This window comes from Clinocottus analis, unplaced genomic scaffold (assembly GCF_023055335.1).
Source record: "Clinocottus analis isolate CAN_PGR_092001 unplaced genomic scaffold, fCliAna1.0.p SCAF_8, whole genome shotgun sequence".
NCBI lineage: Eukaryota > Metazoa > Chordata > Actinopteri > Perciformes > Cottidae > Clinocottus > Clinocottus analis.
In genome coordinates, this window is record NW_027176240.1 from 6,854,914 (window position 1) to 6,877,263 (window position 22,350).

At 43.3% G+C, this 22,350-nt stretch overlaps 1 protein-coding gene across 1 annotated transcript in view; it reads left to right on the forward strand.

The window, feature by feature from the left end:
* Positions 1-22,350, forward strand: part of LOC137780187 (protein bicaudal C homolog 1-B-like) — a 59,087-nt gene that overhangs the window by 31,105 nt on the left and 5,632 nt on the right. The window contains exons 4-19 of the mRNA XM_068568583.1: positions 160-239; positions 1,681-1,839; positions 3,509-3,562; positions 7,731-7,913; positions 10,287-10,538; positions 12,057-12,188; positions 14,958-15,159; positions 16,858-17,016; positions 17,560-17,747; positions 17,856-17,997; positions 19,436-19,589; positions 20,046-20,205; positions 20,294-20,333; positions 20,707-20,861; positions 20,952-21,108; positions 21,564-21,730. Coding sequence (XP_068424684.1) covers positions 160-239; positions 1,681-1,839; positions 3,509-3,562; positions 7,731-7,913; positions 10,287-10,538; positions 12,057-12,188; positions 14,958-15,159; positions 16,858-17,016; positions 17,560-17,747; positions 17,856-17,997; positions 19,436-19,589; positions 20,046-20,205; positions 20,294-20,333; positions 20,707-20,861; positions 20,952-21,108; positions 21,564-21,730 — 2,384 coding nt within the window. The remainder of the gene's footprint in view (positions 1-159; positions 240-1,680; positions 1,840-3,508; positions 3,563-7,730; positions 7,914-10,286; positions 10,539-12,056; positions 12,189-14,957; positions 15,160-16,857; positions 17,017-17,559; positions 17,748-17,855; positions 17,998-19,435; positions 19,590-20,045; positions 20,206-20,293; positions 20,334-20,706; positions 20,862-20,951; positions 21,109-21,563; positions 21,731-22,350) is intronic.

The window sequence follows — 22,350 nt, forward strand, 5'->3', positions numbered from 1 at the left end:
ATTGAAATTGTGTCCCACTCTCTCACCTTATTGCTTCAAGGATACAACAAGGGTTAGTGTTGGTGCTCTCTCTCACACACACACACACACACACACACACACTCTGAACATGCATTAAACATGCTCTCTCTTTCTCCCACTTTGAATGTCTCCCTGCAGATCCACACATCAAGGTGTGCGGGAAGAGGGAGAATGTGCGGGAAGCCAAAGACAGAATTATGTCCGTCCTTGACACAAAGGTACAGTAAACATCTTCGTCACATTAAAGGTAGACTTCGTGTTCATGTGTGTAATTCTCTCCCCAAGCTCCTCTTTTTCTCGCCTTTCTCTCGGTGTTCAGTTTGAACCGAATGCATTTCACCTCGGCTCTCCCGCTGGTCCAAGTGACAGATTGCTCACAGCAGTGTGGTACAAACTTGGCACTAATCTCTCCAGATACTCATCCCTTGCCTTGCAGTGGGTTGCGTCGGGTGTGCATGCGGGCTTTCATTGCCATGGCAACACAGGAAATAAAGTACCTAGGGGGGGTGTGTGGACTGCACTGTAGCACCCCCTGGGGGCAGGCAACCACCCATGCACTCTGAACAGCCAAATGCAAAAGAACAACACATGATTGGCTTAGTTTACAAGCATCTAATATGCCGTTGTCACGAGATGTTATGTCATAGTGTGATTGGTTTCTTTGAATGTACTGCGTGTTTTGATGCATCTCTTTGAAATGACTGCAACATGTGAGAGTGTTTAAAAGAGGGGAAATTGTAAGATTGGGATATTTTTACTAATTTTGAATAAATGGGACAGATGTTGCGCTGGCCTCTCAGTGACACGGCATTCATAATCAACAGACATTTTATTTGATTTCACTATCATGTTGAATTTTTTTTTTTGCTTTGTGGAAAAATGCAGTTTATTAATCTTTTGTCATTTCTGTCTTTGTCTCTCTATTCTTTGCCTGAACTAGGGCACGTCTTTATTGTTTTAATTGTAAAATTGTTGTAATCTTAATTCCATTTAAAAGCAGAAGTTTGACTATCTTGTTTTGGGCCGCCAGCTTTATCATCCTTTTTTAATGTCAAAAACTTTTTTTTAAAAAGCTGTTAAGTTTTAATATTTTTTTCAGTTGAGAAAGTCATCCCCAGTAGGGAATCAGTTTATCTCAATAACGCCGGTTTGGAAATCTACACAGATGTTTTTGGAGCTGTGAGAAGCTGCTGGCTGTATGAGATCAGCCGGTGGGCATACAAAAAGCAAATGTCGACAGTGTTTTTGTAATTACCCTCACTGCCAGAAGGGGTGGACACAGGTCCACACTGAAGGTTTAACTATAGGGTATTACAAAAATATATTCCATTAAACCAATAACCACCAATCTGGCTAGTGGCTGACTGGCTACTAGCTAGCAGACAGACAGACAAGTTGGTTTAATTAAAAAATATCCACATGTGCTTTTGTATGATGAACCCGACCGGCAGGCGTAACGGTACTGATGTGGTTAAGTACTTGTGTAGTTCCTCGGAGCAGAGCCATCGACGCCAAGAGACGCTACGAAGTGATTATAAATATCCTTTCATTGAAATGTGTTTGAAGTGTGCATGCACCTTTCTCCACCCGCTGAGCTCCTGCAAGCATTATCAATCATCATTGCAATACAGCCCTCTCTTTCCTTTTTCCGCTCATTAGAGTAACAGGGTAACTCTGAAGATGGACGTCTCTCACACGGAGCACTCTCACGTTATTGGCAAAGGTGGCAACAACATCAAGAGGGTGATGGAGGAGACGGGTTGCCACATCCATTTCCCAGACTCCAACAGGAACAACCAGGCAGAGAAAAGCAACCAGGTATGTGGTGCTACTACATAGATTTATACTGTGCTGTCCTGTTTTCACTGAGGCATGATGGATGGATGGAGGAAGCAAGCGGTTTACTGCCGATCGATCAAACGGTTCTCCCAGTTAAATATTTTTTTTTTACTTTATCTCTTGAACCACAACTTTGCACGATCGATACTTTGAGTGTAACTACATTGCGTTTTGCTGCCTGGAGTGTTCGCCACCCGTCCACGATTTGTGCTCTGTAGTCGCAGCTTAAGTAGTTCCAGGTAGTTTTTTTGATCTGTGTCACGCTGAACCTTTAGCCACGGGGTCTCGGGCTGGTCAGGTTGCAGAGAGTAGGTCCAGCTGGCTGTTGTGATTGGCCAACCCAGAGGAAGCCGTCGTGTCTTGGCTGGACTCGGTGTAGGAGAGCAGCATGATCCGGTTGTAATTGCCATGAAAGTGTAGTGTGAGGAGTTCAGCAGAGCAGCCAGTAAATTCACTTGTCAGGCGCTTTTATTAGTATATTCTTAAAAGTCTGCTTCACTGATTTCAACTTATCTCTGTGGATTTAGCATAGTAAGGTATCATTCTGCAGTGTGTAGAGCCGCCAGTACTCTGTATCTCAGACTGTTCGACTCCCTCCAGTCCTTCTCCTATGATGCAAGTACAGGCTGATAAGTAGCAAGAGACTCCTTTTCAGGCCCAAGACCCAAGCTGTCTCTTTTTCTGCTTTCAAAAGCTTACTGGCAGCAGCAGAGCCTTTTTAGTTACAGAGCATATTGAAGTGCAGTGGTGTGGATAAGTAAATATAGATAACCGTGAAAATCAATGGAAGTGGCTTCTTACCTTATCTTCTCACTGGAGTTGGGAGGATTCAGGATGTTGTTCAATAATATTTCAGCACGCTAACATGAGGCTTAACAGTCGTTTTAATTTATAAAATATATAAGTTGATGCTCACAGCACTTCCAGTGCATGTGTGCATTTGTATCGCATGCGTGTGTTTTGTTTGTATGGAAGTACCGGAAGCCAGAGATGAAGCAGGCTGCTCGGCTTTCTCATTTATTTTTTTAATAATTTTTTGAGGTTTTTACAAGGTGAGCAGTTGCCTATTAGAAAGAGGGAAAAGAATAAGACAGGACAAATCTAATGAGATTATTTTTGAACTTTTTAAAATACCGTAACATCAAGAAATGGTGCGCCCAGATCAAACAAACCAAACCCTGGCTCTAGATGGAGCCATTCAAAGTTTTACGTGGCCTGGAAGATATCGTACTTCTTCGGCATGCTTGGAAATGGAGGGGCGCGTTCTGTTAAATGCAATCTGCAACCTCACCTCTAGATGCTAATAAATCCTCCACGCTGTTCCTTTTTAAATCTGGCGTTTGATCTCGGTGGTTGTTTTAAAAAAAGAAAACTTCAATTGTCACTTAAATGTTAGATTCATGGTAACTGTAGTGATGTGGTTTAAGAATAAAAAACATTGCCTGGAAATATGCTACAAAAAGGAATTTGATTTGAGTTTAGAGGAAGCCTTTAAACCTTTGCCGTTTTTCATTCCGTTTGTTCTGGATTTTACTTTCGACGTTGAAATGAAGTGCAATTGTATGCAATGATCTGAGCCATTATTTATCTTGGAGTGGGTTTGAACTGGCATGCTGATTTACATATGTTCTTTTTTTATTGTGAACAGGTGTCCATCGCAGGCCAGCCAGGAGGAGTGGAGGCAGCTCGAGTAAAAATAAGGGTAAGTTGGAATCCAGCCTTTTATCTTAAAGGGATATTTCTCGCTAAATTCTCTACAGACTTGTACAGTGGAACTACTTTGTAGTTTGGACCTTTTATGGACCACTGAAATGTGTATTTCTAACAGTTGTGATTCATTTTAGTATTGACCAATTTTACTCTGTGCGGGTCCTGTCATATTTCTGCTAAATATACGACTACCTCAGTTTGCACACACTATCCTGTGAGCAGTTCAGTCAGATTGGACAGCATCAGGATTTCATGTGTCAAACTTCAGTGTCCTGACACTTTGAGAGTACAATGTTACCGCTTATTCATGAAATAGTTAATTGTTTACACTTCTGTTTCATAAATGCATGGCAAAATAACACAAGCAACAGAGAGGAGGGATACTTCTTGGCTGTAGTTTGACAGTATAATTACAGCAAAGCATTTGATGAAATCGCTGTAATTAATACATGTGTAGGCTGCTGTTGTTGGACTGCTAGTCATGAAAGCTTCTGTTGTTTATATTTGCACTCTACCCACATTATCTCTTATCTCTGTTGGCCACACTCCCCTAGCCAAATTTGGACTGAAGCTTCGCATGCCCGTCTCCTGCTTTTACATTGAACCACTCTATCTGCGCTCCATCATTAGCTTGCCTGACTCCCTCTCGTCTTGCATAGCCAGACGTATCTCCACAGCGTTGTCTCAGCGCTACTAAAAGGCCTGGCTCGACACACTGTCATTCTGGTCGAAAGCAAAACCGCTCTGGCTTGTTTGTATTTCTTCAAACCAATCGCTCCCATCTTGGGCGCCGTTAAGCACAAGATGTAGCGACAGTGCCCTTTAAAAATGGATAGAGAAGATAGTGGAGAAGAATGTAGCGTGAGATACACGGCCAATGGCAGGCTAAACCACACTCTACATACATCACAGTCTCAAATCCTCTCGTAGTTCACTTATTTGCTCAAAACAAGGACTTCCTCCACCACTAAAACATCAGACTCAAGGAAGGAAAGTTCTCTACCTAACCCTACCAATTGGGGAGACAGGGTTGCAGTGATGGAGAGCTCCAGGATTGCAGTAGGTAATTGTGTCCTTGAAGCCACAAGCACCATTCTTAATCTATTCCCAGACCACTTCCTTTGAACGATTGTAAAATACATGCCTGAGACTCAGCCCCTCCGGCTCATTTTCTAGCCTCTTCTTCAACTTCAGTTTTGGTCTGACTGGAAGCCTGACCTCCAGCCTCAGCTCTGTGGGTTCAGGACCTCTGTGCTCGTGTGAAGTGTTACATCCCTGAACGTTTTGGTGTATTTCAACACCGCAGCGATCGTCTACAGTGAACACGTTCCTCCACTCTGGACTGACCAAAACTAACAAGTGAAGTGTGTGCGATGGAATAGGGAGACGGGAGAAGGTCATGCTGGATATTTGCACAGTGTGTATTGGCAAATGTCTGCATGGACGCAGACCCATTCCTCTCCGTGCTCAGTGGTTGTTTTCATAAGCAGCCAGCCACAACCCAGGTCGTCTACTTTTTTTTTGCTACGGGTGAAAAAAGGGATAATCAAACCCAACCGTAGCAGTGTTGTAGAAAGAGGTTTAAAATATAAGCTGTAGAGTACCACAAAGATTGTTCTGGCCTCCAAAGAACACACAGTCAGCGGATGACGAGGGTGGATCAAAAGAAAGGTTTCCCTCTGTCAACTTGACTTCTTCTGATAATCACCTTATCCTGCGATACCCAGAAATATTCTCTGCTGTTCTTTTAAACACGACTAGACAGCCTTTCCACACATAGCTTTAATTATGTTTGAGCTACATCGCTGAACCCGGAGGCAATTTTCTCAAATGCAGCAAGGGAACATTCTATATTGGAGAGATTTTTTTTCATCGAAATGGTTTCTTCACTTTGTCAGTAGTGACAACTGACAATGCAAACTGTCAAACGTGATTCTTCACAAGTAAAGTCTATGCACTGTGTGTACTGACTGATTCTTAGTAAATGTTAGCGATGGCTAATAAGTGCCATTATTTTAAATGGCAGGTGTGTAATTATGCACCAGTTTTGCTTTAAATGAATAGTTTGAAATACACTTGTTTACTGTCTCGCTGAGAGTTGGATGAGAAGATTGATACCAATCAAATTTTTGTCTGAAGCCGGAGTAAGAAGATGCTTTGCATGAAGACCAGACAGCTAGCCTGGCCTTTCTCCAAAGGTCAAAGACAACCACCAGCAAAGCTGACGAATTGTTATGTTCTATCTTGTTGGTTTAATTTGTATAAAACAGTAAAAAGACAAACTGTTGCTTTAACTTAAGCTTATTGTCTACCGGCTCCAGTTTCATATTGAACTGACTAACATGAGAGTGGTATCGATCCTCTATCACTCCCCAAGAAGGAAAAAAAAATTACAAAAAGTTCAAACCATTTCTTTAAATCGGTTTTAAAAAGAGGAACGAGAGGGGAATGTTTGACTGTGGTATTGTTTCGATATTAAAACACCCCATTGTCAAATGCAGGAGGGTTTTTTCCAGTTATTGACCCTTTTTAATGTTGAGTTGGCCAGTGCATAACAATGGACAGTATGTTGTGTTTTTGGTTCTGGGTGGCCTTTTGGACCACATCCTCCCCCGTCTCTCCTGGAACCAGAAGTGGCTGAGGTTGTTCCTTCTCCCTGGTGCATTAGCAGTGAATGAAATGTCCCTTTAACCCACTCCAGCGAACTTGTAAGGTCTACTGTATTTCTGAGGCTCTCTCGGGTAGAGATTTGTTTGAGTCTGAAACAAGTCGGTTGTTGAGGTGATGGATTCTCGAGGGATTTCTTGGAGCTTTCCGAGGCGGAGCCGACGGGCAGGTGATGAAAACTCTGGCCAGTTGCTGTACCTCGAAGATATTTTCATTTTTCTTCATCGCACACCCTTATGTCAGGAGAGCTGAGGCTTTCTAACAGTGCTTTCAGTTAGAATACATGTGAAACTCATATCTGCCAGGTATGACTTTTTTTTTTTTTTTAATAATAAAGCTGAGGTCAGCTCCAACATAAAAATCAGTCTATTCTTCATTCAGCGCCTGACTCCTGCTGCTGTGCTTGTCCTCTCTTGCGTTTCCCTCAGTGCTGACCTACATTTCTCAAGCCCTCTGAGAGCGAGTCCTGAAACGTGATATACATGTAAGGCCAAGCGCATATGGGACTGATCAGGGAAGCATTTCTTTGGTCAGAGCAATTCATGCTGCTTGCCCTTCACTGGCAGGCAAAACCATAGTGGCGTTGTGCCCAAGACTCAGTGTTTGGATAACACTGCGTGTGTGTATTCCTTCTCGTCTTTGTGAGTGTGTAAATGTACATTCCCTTCAGTTTGTGTGTGTGTGTATGTATGGGTGTGTGCCTTCGTAATTTCTCTCTCATGCATGCATAAGTATGTGTATGCATGAAGCGAGGCCCTTCCCGTCTGCATCTCTTTTGTTTTAAATGACTGGCTGCGATTTTAAAACTGACGACAACTGATAACCGTTTGATTCTGAGGTTTGATTCAGTGATTTGAAATAAGTGTCTGTGAATGAGCCGTCCATAGACGAAGGATCCCCCTTCTTCGTCAACTCATCAGTGGCTTTGTTCTTTGCCGACTAAGATTTCTTTCTCACTTTTTTGTAATGCTTTTTCATGCTCTCATACTTTCCAAGAAGCGTATCTCTGGTAAACACAAGATTTAAAGTCAGGCTTTTGTTTGATTTCTAAATGACGGCAGCCATAATGTTTAAATCTGTTGCATATATAGTAACAAAGGGTGCCTCTCTTATTGCCGGCACTGCTGACCTCATTTTGATTAACTTGTCTGGATTTATTTAAGCTGACAGGTGAAGTTTTGCCACCTTGTGCTCAAGGGACTGCTGTTATGTCTGTGTGTCAGTTCACATCATTCTACATTATGTAAATAAATCTCCCCTTTTCTGTGTTTTTATCCAAATGGTCTTCATCAGTCTGAGTGACAGCACAATGTGATCCAGTGCCTGTTTATGATTTTGTTGAGGAATGTTTTATTTCTCTATTTCCTGGCAGCAGCACTGGCAGCATAATGATAAGCTATCAAACGTATCATAACTGCAGTATTTCAGCATGGTGGTGGTTTTCTCTCATTTCCCTTTTTTTTCCTCTCTCCTCCCGTCCCTCCATATTGCAGGAGCTGCTTCCTCTCGTGCTGTCTTTCGAGCTTCCCGCCATCATGCAGTCTGACCCCAGCTCCCCCACTGTGCAGCACATCTCGCAGACCTACAGCCTCACAGTCTCCTTCAAGCCCCCGACTCGCCTCTACAGGGCCACCGGGGTGGTTCGCGGCTCGCAGAATAACGCCAACGCCGTCAAGGTGGGGAGGGTCTCTTCATTTTGTAGTGAATATTGGATAGTTGAGTGACTGCTCAGTGCCCAAAATGTAAAAACATTTACAAAGGCATGAATTAAAAGAAAAGCAGAAAATCACATTTTAGCAGCTGGAATGTGCAGGCTTGCTTCATGGGTGACGTCAATGATTAATAGGCAAGGCAAGTCTATTAATTAAATTTCAACAACAAGGCGATTCAAAGTGCTTCACATAAAACCATCAAAACATAATGCAGAAAAAAACAAGACTTAAAAACAATTATGAACATTTCATTAAAACATTAAACAGTGAAAATGAATAAAAGTTGCAGTTTAATAAATAAATAAGTTGAGTAAAGATTGTTTTTTAATAGTTTTCTGTCAATTTATTGTTTCAGTGCTAAATTGTGTTTCATATAAGCCAACAGCTTCAGTACTTATTGATCAACAGCAACAATATGAATTCTGTTTAGTTTGCATTTCCCTTTTTTTTCAAAATTGGAGCAAAATTATAAAGAGACTAAACCATAAAGGCTGTAGTTTGAACTCCTGCAACATCCGGCGTGTGTCCTGTTGAGGTTGCATGAATAACTAAGCAAACCCTGAACTCGGCGCTCCTTGTCAGTCATTTCAGTGTAACAATATTTGACTTAATACCCTCATTCTTCTCCGCCCGTTAACATGGCCAGCCACAGACCGAGAAAAGGTTTCCAGAGCTGCACCGCGTCAAGGCCCACCAACACTGTCAGCGTTCCTCACTTTTCTCGTTTTAAGTGCCTCATTACTTTCAGCACCACAGGGGCTGAGAGATGTTTGGTCACTTGAACCGGACAGCTGCTGGTTAAGCTCTCCAGGAGGAGGGAGACTCTCTTGAGTATTATTTCAAGGAGATTTGAGAGTTTCTTACTGTGGTTCCACTGTGCATAAACATGCTGTATATTTTATGTACGAACACAGATGTACTTCCTCAACTGGTATCGGAGTTGTGGCTAATCGCATCATCTCTGCCAAGTCATACCAAGAAACTCACTTTTTTTCCCACTACAGGGCCTCTGTTAACAATATGGAGCTCAGTTCTGTTCGCCAGTGAGCATTTGGCATGTATTCATGCCTGCAGTTATTCATGCATGTGTGCTAGTGCACTTTCATTTTTATTCGCATGCTAGTGTGCGTTTGTGGACCCTGTTATGTGTAAAGTTCACATGTGCACATGAACATATGCAGAAGGATGGCCCCTAAATGAGTGAGAGTGTGTGTAGTGTGTGTGTTAGGTCTGAGAGGTCAGTCGGGATTGGGAAGTATGACGGATGAAGGCTAGAAGATTAGAGGAATATGTGTGCTATGTTATGTGGTGGCGTGAGACACTGGGAGCACCTTCCATTGCCAAAACCGCCGTGATTGTTGTATTGTGCTGGCCGCAGTGTGTGGATTATCGTTGCACGCTGGAAATGGCTTGCTTTACTGGGCCAAGTGATGGTTTGCAGAGCCGGCAAGGAATGAGGTTGTTCAACAGGCCGGCAGATGCAGTGGAAAATATAATAGTTTCCATTGATTATACAGAACAAAAACTGGTGTTTTCTGTGGGGGGAAAAAGGCAACATAGCTCCAGCGCTCCGCCTTGTTAACTGACAACTTTGTGGTCTGACTATTGATCAAAATTAAATATTGTTCCAACTTTCTTGTCACATCTTTATAAGATTTCATTTTTATTGTTTGATATTTTTGTGAGAAGTCCATAAATTGTCTATTATACTCATTGTTTAATCGTTTAACTCCAACTAAATGCATCTATAATGAGTGGGAAAACATTTATTTTATATTGTCCCTCATTATTATAATACAAAATGAATGTTGAGTGCAGTGGTGATAATAAATTACGCAATTGACAAAGAATTTATAGACAGCAATGTTGATACTAGATTAATGGTTTGAATGATTTATCTATCGAGCACAAATGAAAAACATCTGCAAGTTTTAGCCTTGCTGTTTCCTTTTTATGTTGTAATAAATTGAATATTTGGGTGTTTTGGACTGTTGGTTGAGCAAAAATACCAATTTTTTTTTTAAAAGTAAATCAACTATAAAAATTGCTATTATCTGATACTCTGATAGCATGGTTGTTGATTATATTTTGAGTTGTGGACAAAACGAGACATTTGAGAAGGTCATTTTGGGAAACACTGACAATCAATTTAACATTACAAATAATCATCAGATGAATCTGAATTAAAAAATAGTGGGTAGTTGCAGCCCTATACATTGAAGATTTGTCATAGTTTCAAAGAAATGAATGTACACTCTGTCTCATTAAAGGATCTGTGGATTTTCTTTATATGTTCATATTACCTGTTACATTAGCTTGTCATCCTTGTTTCCCCAGAGAGGTACGGCTCTGCTGTTGGAGCATTTGGCTGGTAGCCTGGCGAGCACCATCTCCGTCACCACCCACCTGGACATTGCACCCCAGCACCACCTCTTCATGAAGGGCCGCAATGGCAGCAACATCAAGCACATCACCCAGCGTACGGGAGCCCAGATCCACTTCCCTGACCCCAACAGCCCCCAGAAGAAATCCACAGTCTACATTCAGGGCACCATTGAATCAGTCTGCCTGGCACGGCAGTACCTCATGGTGTGTACCTTCTGTGTGTTTATTGACATGCGCTGCTTGGAAATAAGTACTTTTAACTGCTGAGCTTTGGTTTGAGGGTTAAGAGACGGCATTGGCAATATATTCTTTACATATACAGATTCCACAGGCTGTGTGGTCACTTTAATAGACATCATTGTTTCACTAACATCATCATAGGATGTGTGAAGGATGTGTGGGTATTGAGATGGGGTTTAAGAAGTAAACCATGATTGCCTTTTGGGGTTTTGTGTAGCCTTGTGATGGATTTGCTTGGCTCTGCTCCTGCTGCTGAATCGTCCACTTATACAACAATGTGCAGCCGACTCAAGGTTGGCCCGCGTGACTTATAGCCACATACCTGCATGTGAGATGGACACACACACATTTGCGTCCGCTTGGCTTGACTCCTGACAGTACACAGAGGATCCTTCTTGGTGTAATGATAATGCTCTGGCTTGCTTATACAGTCGATTTTGGTGGACTTAAACGTTGAATTACAGTCTGGACTGTGATTCAGAGGTCGGCACATTACCGTTTTCTGGACCGAGAGGAAGCGCCTCACATTTTATTTTAAAATGCTCTGTGGTTATTCTTGTCTTGTTGCCTGTAACCGCCGAGGCTACCCTGATCTGAATTACTCAGGAACATAATCAGATGTTTGTTTCAAAAATGTGTAAAAGTGATGGGGGTTTAATTGCCATTGGCTAAAACGCTTCTGCTGAGCTGGTGCATCCGAGACATCTCGGGCTGTAAACGGCTTCGGCTTTCTGTTTGGAGATCCGTAACGTTGGGCAGTAATTCTGCCAGAGACTTCTTTGTCTGCGGTCTCCCATTTGGCCCCAAAGACATTTAGCAAATGCCAAAGTTGTTGCAGTGGCTAAACATGACTTTCTCTACGTCTGGACGGACAAGATTGAGCCTCTCACTGTCTGTTTGTAGTGAGGCCGTAAAAACAGTTGATTCATGAGTGGGGAAGCATAGAAAGCATTGGGTTGGGAGAGGTGGTTGAGAAAGAAGAGAAGGCAATAAAGAGCAACGCAGGACTTACAGTAGGGAGAGAAAGAGGAGTCGCTTGTGTACTGTGTGATTTGTCCTCTTCCAGCCAGACTGTAGATTACAGCTCCAATCTCAGGCCATGTCAGAGCCAGCCAGGCCTCTATACTGTGCTGCTAATTACACCCACTCACAATAGGAGCGCTGTCCCGCACTCAGCCCAAAATATAGACGTCTGTGGTGCTTGTGGTGGTGATCATGCAAAACAGATTGCTCTTGGCGGAATTTCCCAAGCTCTGTGTGGTAGAAATCCAGCAGTGCATCTTGCATTTATTGGCCTGCCTAACACATAGGTCTTCAAATAATATAGTGTACAGGGAAGTTTACTACTGTTATGAGAAATAGCCTATAATATAGGGACTCGGTGATGTTATACTGTACTAGCCAAGCTCTGAGAGATATTAGTCTGCAGCTTACACGATAAATGTTGCTGATATACTTTTTCATTTTGTGTTTGCTCCACAGGGCTGCTTGCCTCTGGTGTTAATGTTTGACATTAAAGAGGACATTGAGGTGGAGCCCCAGTGTATCACAGCATTAATGGAGCAGCTGGATGTCTTCATCAGTATTAAACCAAAGCCAAAACAACCCAGCAAGGTATGACAACCAGGCCTATAATTTCAGTTTCAGTGGATTTCCAGCTATGCTCTATGGATGGTGAGGTCACACGATCACTTTGATCGTGTGACTGAAGTTTCTCAGCAATTATAAGATGGATTGCTGTTGACATTTTGCACAAGCATTCATGCTGCCCTGATTATACATTTTATTAACATTAGTCATTCCCTCGACTGTTATTGTTGCACGCTCATCAGGTTGAAATTTGAATATTTGAACATTTACTGAGCATTTTCAGGGGCATTTAAAAGTATATACGTATAATAAGGTGACCGTATTTTCAAACTGTCCATGAACTGACCGCTAGGTGCACATGTATGCCCTCACGCACACACAATAGGCATGCTGTTGTATATTGCCATCTGGCCATCTTAATATAATCGTTTTATATCAACGTTGTGCAGAACAGATTTTATTTGCCAGAAACTTCACAAAGAAATAAGCCTTCTAGAAAGAACATGATGAACTATTTAAGCGCTGAAAACAAGTAAAACATCATTATTGTTGTTTTGATGGTCGTGAAAACTGGAACAATTTCGTAGTGACTGTGAAACACTCAAATATCCCTGTTTTCAACAGATGTTTTTTTTTGGGACTTGGAACACCCAGACATCTGTATTTGGCAGCATAAACAGCTATTCTTTTAGGCGCAATGTTATAGAATTCACAAGAACAAGGAGTGGGTAGAAATATCCTGACTTCACCGTGAGAAAACAAAGCTGCTGTCCCACATGTTCAAACGTTGTCTCAGGCAGAGAGAGAGAGAAAAAATGACTCCAAAGAAACAAACGGGCCTCTGTTCCATGGAGGAATTACTCTCCGTCAAACGTCACAGCATGACATTGAAGTAAAATATAGTTCCCTGTCACATTTCATTGCCATTTGATGAAATTTAAAAGTAAAAACTGGAACCTCATAGCAAAGGGAATCATGCCATACCAACACTGAGACGGAGTTCTGGCATAATCAACGTCGGTCACAGCGGGGAATCACAGCCTGCATGTTTCACCTGATGGACTCACTCCGCCTATTCTAAAAAATAGTTTGATTTGCTTGTTTTCATCGTAAATTTGAGCTACGCTCATCCTCCCTTTTTTTTTAATAAATAGAATTTAAATCGTGAAATATGTCCTTCCCATATTATATTGGGATTTACAAACTCTGCGTTATATTCAATGCCAAGCTCTGATGTTACTCGTGGTCGACTGTCGTACTCCGTACTCTTCCTAATCATATTTCAACACTTGGCCCAGTCCTGCCTGTCTCTGCGAGGTGCCCACGTCCCACCCCGAGCCAGGGCTGAGTGCCCAAACCCGACAGGCCTGTGGGGACCGATGCTGAGGTGCCAGTGTAAACACGGCCCGGCCCAGAGCCTCTTGAGAAACCGTTTTAACGAGGTGACAGCAGTAATCCAAAAAGACCCATCCAAATGCGTGTCGTAGGCTCGGTGCTCCCGGCGTTCCCGTAGCTTTGGCAGACCCATAAAATCGTGCGTGCGTGCGTGCGTGCGTGCGTGCGTGCGTGCGTGCGTGCGTGCGTGCGTGCGTGCGTGCGTGCGTGCGTGCGTGCGTGCGTGCGTGCGTGCGTGCGTGCGTGCGTGCGTGCGTGCGTGCGTGCGTGCGTGCGTGCGTGCGTGCGTGCGTGCGTGCGTGCGTGCGTGCGTGCGTGCGTGCGTGCGTGCGTGCGTGCGTGCGTGCGTGCGTGCGTGCGTGCGTGCGTGCGTGCGTGCGTGCGTGCGTGCGTGCGTGCGTGCGTGCGTGCGTGCGTGCGTGCGTGCGTGCGTGCGTGCGTGCGTGCGTGCGTGCGTGCGTGCGTGCGTGCGTGCGTGCGTGCGTGCGTGCGTGCGTGCGTGCGTGCGTGCGTGCGTGCGTGCGTGCGTGCGTGCGTGCGTGCGTGCGTGCGTGCGTGCGTGCGTGCGTGCGTGCGTGCGTGCGTGCGTGCGTGCGTGCGTGCGTGCGTGCGTGCGTGCGTGCGTGCGTGCGTGCGTGCGTGCGTGCGTGCGTGCGTGCGTGCGTGCGTGCGTGCGTGCGTGCGTGCGTGCGTGCGTGCGTGCGTGCGTGCGTGCGTGCGTGCGTGCGTGCGTGCGTGCGTGCGTGCGTGCGTGCGTGCGTGCGTGCGTGCGTGCGTGCGTGCGTGCGTGCGTGCGTGCGTGCGTGCGTGCGTGCGTGCGTGCGTGCGTGCGTGCGTGCGTGTGTGTGTGTGTCGGAGACTGATGGCAAAATGCAAAGAGCCAGGACGTAATCTGTGCTCACTTACCGTGTTTATTTGAAGTTTATTAAGAGCGGGGTTTCTGGTAATGTGGAAAATGTAGAAGTCATTTCTCTTTCCTGTTTTTATAATTCTTCATTTGTTAATAGTATGGTATAACAGTCAATGAGTTACAAGCGTTGCCTCATATTCTCTTCAATCTTATCGAAGGCCGACGTGTTCTATGTTATGCAATTCAAAAATGCTTTCTCTCAAATGTTGTCTCCGTCTCTCTCCCACACTACATCAATGTTTATCTTTCCAATCTATCCTAATTCCCTCTTCCTTCCTCCGCTTCATGTTGTCTCCCCCTCATCCTCCCTTTCCCTCCCTTCCTCTGGTGCCAACATTCCCTATGATATCTATCACTCCCCTGCCTTTTCTCTTCTGTCTCTCTCTCACGCCTTTACCCTCCCTCCTCCTTTGACTCTCTCCTTCACATTTGCCTCTTACCTCCTTCTCCACCCCCCCCTGTCTTTTCTTTACTCCATCACCTCTCAGTCTGTCATAGTCAAGAGTGTGGAGAGGAATGCGGTGAACATGTACGAAGCACGAAAATTCCTCCTGGGTCTAGAGAGCAACGGGGTGTCGTCGTCGTCCTCGCCCTCTGTGGCGTTGAACCCCGCCACCAGCATCCCGTCCCTCATCTGCCCCGTTGGCCTGGACATCCTGGCCTCAGCTGGCCTGGGGCTGAGCAATCTGGGTATGACGCTGTCCAACTTGTTAAGAATGTACAACTTTTTCCACGTTGCGGGGGAAAGACAAACTGGTGTGGAAAGATAAGAAGTGACCCTCTGTTTTTCTTTGCCGCAAATGCATTAAAGATGAAATGTCTTTGCAGGGGAGCTAATGCCCTCATACATCAACGTCCTTCGCATCTGTAGCCGTCACACACGGAGAGATCGCATCCATTTAAGCTATCTCTGAGCCAGTTCTCCTCGTACGCCTGTTATCACCTGGTTAACTGAACCCCAGAGTGCGATTGATTTTTCTTAATCGGAGACGAAGATCTTTTCAACATCCACATAAATCACAGCCAGTGAGTCATGGCGCCATCATCTGTATGTGCTTTACAGTAGGAGGACTTATTCTTCTGCAGGATTGACCTTACCACGATGGTATATTAATTATGGCGAGATATGTATGAGATGTGCAAATCTTTGATCAGAAAATAAGCTCACTTTTGAATTTAGTTGCGCCACTTTGAATGAATGGGGAGCTCATGAATCATAGGGTGATAAACGGTGATAACTGGCGTAGGAGTTTGTGGTCCTCCACATGAAGGCACAGAGTTCAGTCTGGAAGAGGGCAATTTGTTTCCATGGGTGACTTTTTAATGGGTTTTAATACCATTTAGTCTAGTTTTTGTAAAACTCCATGTATCAGATTTTAGCGGTCATGATGTTTGACTTTGAGAACATGGAAATGAGGGCATGTGAGTAATGGCATCGGTAGAGATAGGAAAAGCAGATAGGGGAATAAACTGACAGGAAGTAGCTCACGGCTGTAAGCACACGCCAGCAATAGATTTTTTTATTGTTTTGTGTATCTTTATCATGATCAAATGCTGACCACAGCACATCTACATTATATTACATTTTCTCCCAATGTTTAAGAAAGGAGTACTACGACCATAGTTTCATAATATCATAAGTTTATTTATTGAATATCTGCCACCGTGGGTTTATAAGGACCATGTGAGCAATGATATTAAGTCTGTATTTGTCTGTATATGAATTTTCTTTTTCATTTTCTTTTGATAATACATTTTCAAAAAGCATTCTATTGTATGTTCTTGAGTCCCCACCGAAATGAGATGTTGCAATTAAATTAATAAAAATTAGATAAAATTGATCCCAAAAAAAAACAATAAGCCGTAAAGTTCCGGTGCAGTAGAAGCTCTCTCGCTGTCTCATTTTAAACCCAGTGCCCGGGGGTGACGCTGTGGACCGCCACATCCTGGCCTTTAGTAATTGCTACATGCTTCTTTTCCTCAGATTACAGGCCAGTCTGCCAGAAGAAGACTGGGCCTTATTCCTGGAGCCAAACTAGCCCCTTGTTAAAGCCACAGACCTGCTTCTTTCTGTTTTCATACGCTGTGTTTGGGGTAAAAGCGCCACATTGTTGGTGCTCTCAATAGCATGGGTTTATTGGGTATGATGACATACGAGATATGTACTTTAGCATCCGTGGCCTTGTCGAAATTCAAGAAATTCTTCCTCTTGTTTGCCGTCTGGTTGATGACAAGTTTGATGAAATTCCAGTTGAATAGCTGGTAGACCAAAATAATTTTTTGAAGGGCCGAGTGCAACGTGTGATTAGCTTGAAAAATGACTGTGTGCTTTGACAGGACCACCGCTGATCTATTCATCTCCTGCTCCCTCCTTTCTTTTCTGCTCAGGTTTCCTGGGAGCGTCGGCGGCCCACTCCCTCAACTCTGCTGCACCGAACGCCGTCCTCAACAGCTTAAACTCCTCCATGAGTCCGATGCAGACCCCGAGCCCGAGCACACCCACACCCACCCCGTCCCTCTGGCACAGCTCACTCACCAGCACCCAAGGTCCGTTTATTGACCCGTGTCTTTTTTATATATATATATAGATGTGCTGCTAATGATATTGCAGCTAAAGTGTTGCAAATGAGTGCAATTTGCCCTTTTTCTGCCGCTGATTGCAATTATCCATGTGGCAAAGTACACATGTGCTTGTGCGTGGCCAATGCCTCGCTCAAGACCGTTGTAAGAGTTGTTTTTAGATTATTTTTGTTTTTGTTCATTAAATACCTGCAGCAGAAACAATAAGTGTGTGTCTCTGTCAAGAGAGAAGCTGTGCATTTACTCACCAGGCACTGCAGTTTATTTCAATCTTTGTTTTAAAAAAAATGACATGTAGGAGAGCTTTATTCATTCATTTTTCGAGACGGCTTTTTCAAAAGGTGCTTAATCCTTTGTGTTATATCTTGTTAGGTTTTGTATAAATAAATTGATGGATGGACAAATAAACAGAAACCTACACGTCTCAAGGAAAATGTTACACATGTCCCTGATGAGGTACTTAAAGTTTAATAGCGTTAATGCTACGTTCTTCACCGCTCGTGTCTTCAGGCTTCTCGTCTCAGCTGCTGCTGCACCCCGCCGCCCAGGCCACATTGAGTAGCATCCTGCTGTCAAGTGTTCAGGGTTACACACAGAGTACGCCGTCCCCTCCTCCTGGCCTCGCCCCCATAGATAAGCAATCCAACGGGGTCCCGGACTGCGCCAAGGGCCCCTGCACCCTTAATGGACACGTCAAGGTTGGCACAGTAAATAAACTTTGCGCTGCATTATTTCACGTTCACTTTGACTATTCTGTTTAGTAAATTTGTCTTTTTATGTATTTTTCTCCATGTCTGCATGTACAGCATCCCAGCTCAGTCTATGGGAGGCTAGCGAACGCATCACTTGCAGAAACAGTTTTGAGTCCAGCCCCATGTGACTCGGTCCAGGAGGCCAGTGGACACAATCCTTCAGAACCGCGGTCCAGCAAGTCCAGCCCAGATGAAGGTATTCGTCTTATCGTAGTATAGTAAATGGAGAAACTCAACCAGCCTACAACTTCATGTGGGATTTCCCAATGTATAAACTACAGTAATTGTTCTGTTTTTATAGCAAAATATATATATATTTGTATTGGATAATTTTCTGAAGTAAAAGTGAAATTTGGCGACGCAGGCTGGAGAAACCAAGAACTATGTCAAACATGCCAGTGTATGCATCCAATGTACACACAACCGCATCTGCATCTGTTTTGAGTGTATTTACTGTATTAGGCCCTAAATAATGCATTTCTTAGCTTAACTGTTAATCACCCAGCCATTTTGTTCTTTTAGCCATCTATTTTTTTTAAGGAAATTGCAGTCAATTATTTTTATAATATATTATTTTCAACTTTATTGTTAGTCTACTTTATATTCGGAGTCTTGCCCTCTTGTGGGTCAGTTGTGGTCATGGCAAACTTAAAGTCTTGTGATTTTTAACCTTGGATAGACCTTTTTTTATTATTTTTTTAAAGCATTCGACATTTTCAAGTCTGCTGGACTTTGCAGACTTAACACAAATGTCCAATTTAAGCTTTTCCACTTGAGATTTATGTAACCCTTAAACCCACTTTGAGAAAAATGCCTTGAATGAACTTATTTCTAAGTCTCTGTGCTGTCCTCCTAACCTCACCCTCCCTCTGACTACGCTCATTGAGTTGGAACGGAGACAGATTAACTGCTGGTTTGCTCGCGGTTCTGAAAGGCCCTCGTTTCCTCCGTGTCTTACGCTCGCGGTTTTCCCCTCAAATTTTCACTCTCACGCGTCTCGTTTTTCCCTGCTGTTTTCTGAGCTGGTCCTCCCCCAACCCGGTGCATCCCGGTAAGGTTTCCTCTCTCTCCCTCACCTCCTCCTGTGTCCCAGAATGTGTTTGGACTGGCTCGCCCAGTCCGACTCGACTCTGAGGAATGAGCGTGTGCAGGGGGATTGTTCAAACATTAAGCCCCAGAGAAATTCATTAGATTGACTGACATCATATTATTTTTAAGCTATGCAGCAAACCATGTACATTCAGCACACACACACACACATCCTGTTACACAGTGCGGGTTTCTGACGGGCTTGAAAGTAGAGTAGCTGGAAAGAAAACTACTATAATTACAGCTGCTGTGTTTTTAATTAATCCAAGATCCAACTGAGACTTGTCCTACTTAAACGCATGCTCACATCGTACATGCATACATACGCCCACCAGGCTTCACACCTCGTTTACACTGAGGGACAGACATTGAAAAATGACAAAAGACACAAAGCGTTTCAGCTACAGGTTTTTATGATATTGTATTTTCTGTGTCGAAGACAATAGATGGCTGAGTGTCAGAGTTCCCACATTTGGACCGATTTTAACAAGAAAGAAATTAGGAAGATAATCAAATCATGTTTTTTTTTTATTGTTCCTTTTTAGGTTGTGACACATTTGTGGAAGTGGGCATGCCCAGAAGCCCCTCGCACTCAGCCAATGGAAGTGAGCTGAAACAGATGCTGGCTTCATGCAAGACGTCATCAGGGAAGCGACAGGCTCTGGAGCTGCTGCAGGGCACCAAGAACTCCCATCTACAGTACGTCTGCATCCACAGCTCGCTTTGCTCCAGTTTCCCATCTCTCCTGAGATCGTTTACAGCAAATGCTGCTGCAGAAACACTGGTGTGAATTGGCATTCAGGGGTATCAACCAAGCAAGCATATTTTATTTTTAAAACTCTGACAAAATAAAATTTTAGCACCCAAAGTGATGGAGTTGACTATTTTGTACCGTATTGACTGGACAGCATGAAAATATTAGAATAATTAACAGTATCTTAATTAATAATGAAATGTATGAGCTGGGAACGTAACCAGCTTTTGTGATCAGGTGAGGATGAGATGAAGGACTATATATATATATATATATATATATATATATATATATATATATATATATATATATATATATATATATATATATATATATATATATATATATATATATATATTTTCCCCACTCATGATGATTATGTTTCTGTGTAATCCCAACAGCTCCGACTGTCTCCTCTCGGACGCCGAGTCCAGCTCCTCAGACAGCCCCGTGGCCGATAAACGGGCTCCCGGCAGCGAGCGAGCGGCTGAGAGGGCGGCGCTGCAGAACGAGAGGGAGCGAATCAGACTGGTACCACAATCCTCCTTCGCCAACATAGAGGTACACACACAACGAACACAGGCACAAATATGCACAGTTTGGGTTTTTTCTTATTATGAAGGAATAAAACGGTCTGCTGTCTTTTTAGGCATTTGACTATGAACAGAAGAAACTGTTGGCAACCAAAGGTTAGTTGTGTATTATGTTCATTATTTCAATTAATTCCATCAGCAGTGCCTGGATGTGTCTTGCCTAAACACAGACTGACACATAATCCAAAGGTCACAATAATTATGTGTTCCCTGAAAAACTTGCAAATGTTTATCCTAACTATTAAACTGCATTGATTCTTTTTTGGATCCATAATAACACAAGATGCTTGAATGCTTAAACAAGTTGCTATTTTTCTCACCAGATGTAATATATCAAACTTTAAATCTATTTAATACGAGCGTGGACAATATTCAAGTGATGAAATAAATACACAGACAAGATTTACAAGAAGTATATATTTGCGTTATCTCTGTAAAAGTGCATCACTGTACGTCTGTATTTGCACAGCTATGTTAAAGAAGCCCGTGGTGACTGAGGTGCGGACTCCTACCAACACCTGGAGTGGTCTGGGCTTCTCAAAGTCCATGCCAGCTGAGACCATCAAGGAGCTGCGGAGAGCCAATCACGTTGCCTACAAGCCCAGCATGAGCACCACCTTCGAGGTAAGGTGTCTGTCCACTACACTGATCTGCCGTGTCAGAACTCTTTGTTCAATGTTGGGATTGTCCTTCTCTCTTTGCTTTACGTCTCAGGATTCTCCGCTGTCCCTGTCTCGATCCGGCAGTAGGGAAGGCCTCGGGAACGGCAGTGACTCTGAAAACTGGCGAGACAGGATCGCAAACGGCCTGCCGAGTCACGCCGAGTTCCCCTCCGTTGTCGGCAGCCCAAAGAGGAAGCAGAACAAATCTGGTCAGTTGAGCACGTTTGTGTCAAACCAGGACAAACCGAGCACTGATCAATTTTAAGCATTGCTTTGGCAAACTGTGCAAGGACAGTGGCAATTTGCCAATACATCACTTGGAGAGACGTTTCTCTGCAAAGAGCACTATATGTTATTGTGTTTTCGGCATTGATGGTGAAATATATATTTTTTAAAGTTCAGAGCTGTCATTTCATCTGATTTAATCTTCCTGCCTCTTAAATCAACTTCCCTGCACAGGAGCTGTGTTACTCTCATCATACTAGTATCGTATTTGTCTCCATTAGTTGCCTAATTTAAAACAGTGTGATCACTTTATTCTAAATATTCTTAATCTTTCTGTGACTTGCCGTCTGTGATATCTGAGAAGTAAATGAATTATTTCTGCTTTTGTGCTTTCTTCAAAATGATCTTTGTGGTTGTTTGTTTTGCCTCTGATGAACAGCTGCAGAGCATTACCTCAGCAGCAGCAGCAACTACATGGACTGCATCTCCTCCATAACTGGCAGCAACGGCTGCAGTCTGAACTCGTCTCTGAAAGGCTCAGACCTGCCTGAGCTGTTCAGCAAGCTGGGCTTAGGGAAGTACACGGACGTCTTCCAGCAACAAGAGGTAGCGCACAATGAGAACTCTCTTCTTCTAGTTGTGGTTACAACCAGTGTTCGGAAAGGCCGCTTGAAATGTATTGGGCTAAAGATTTCTACATGTCCTGATGAGATGTTATCAGTAATGTAAATATGTTTATTACTCCATCAAAGTTATGTAACTTTTGAACATGTGTAGGCTGAGCAATAAAGCTGAAAAGTATCATAATCAAACCAGGAAGTGCAAACCTTTCAACACTTCTCAAGACATATTAATGTCCAGTTTACAAGTTCTTCAATATAACTATGATCGTAACATGACAGTATTAATGTTATATTCGACATATAACCTTCTGACTGGAAACATTTTTTTGGGGATGTAATGCCTTTGTAATCACCAACATTTTGATTAGTAACGGTAACTTAATGACCGATCTCTGTGACATGTAACTAGTTACTCCAGACACAAATTCTAATGTGGGATTGTCGAGCTAAAAACAAGCATTGACATTTTTCAAAATAGTAAAGAGATTCCACTTTCTGTCTTAACGTTTCTTTTTAGCATGAGATTCACATTTTCCATTTCAGCTGTAAGTGTCAGGAGAAAAAAAAAATCTACAATATTTACTCACTTTTAGTCTTCCTTTT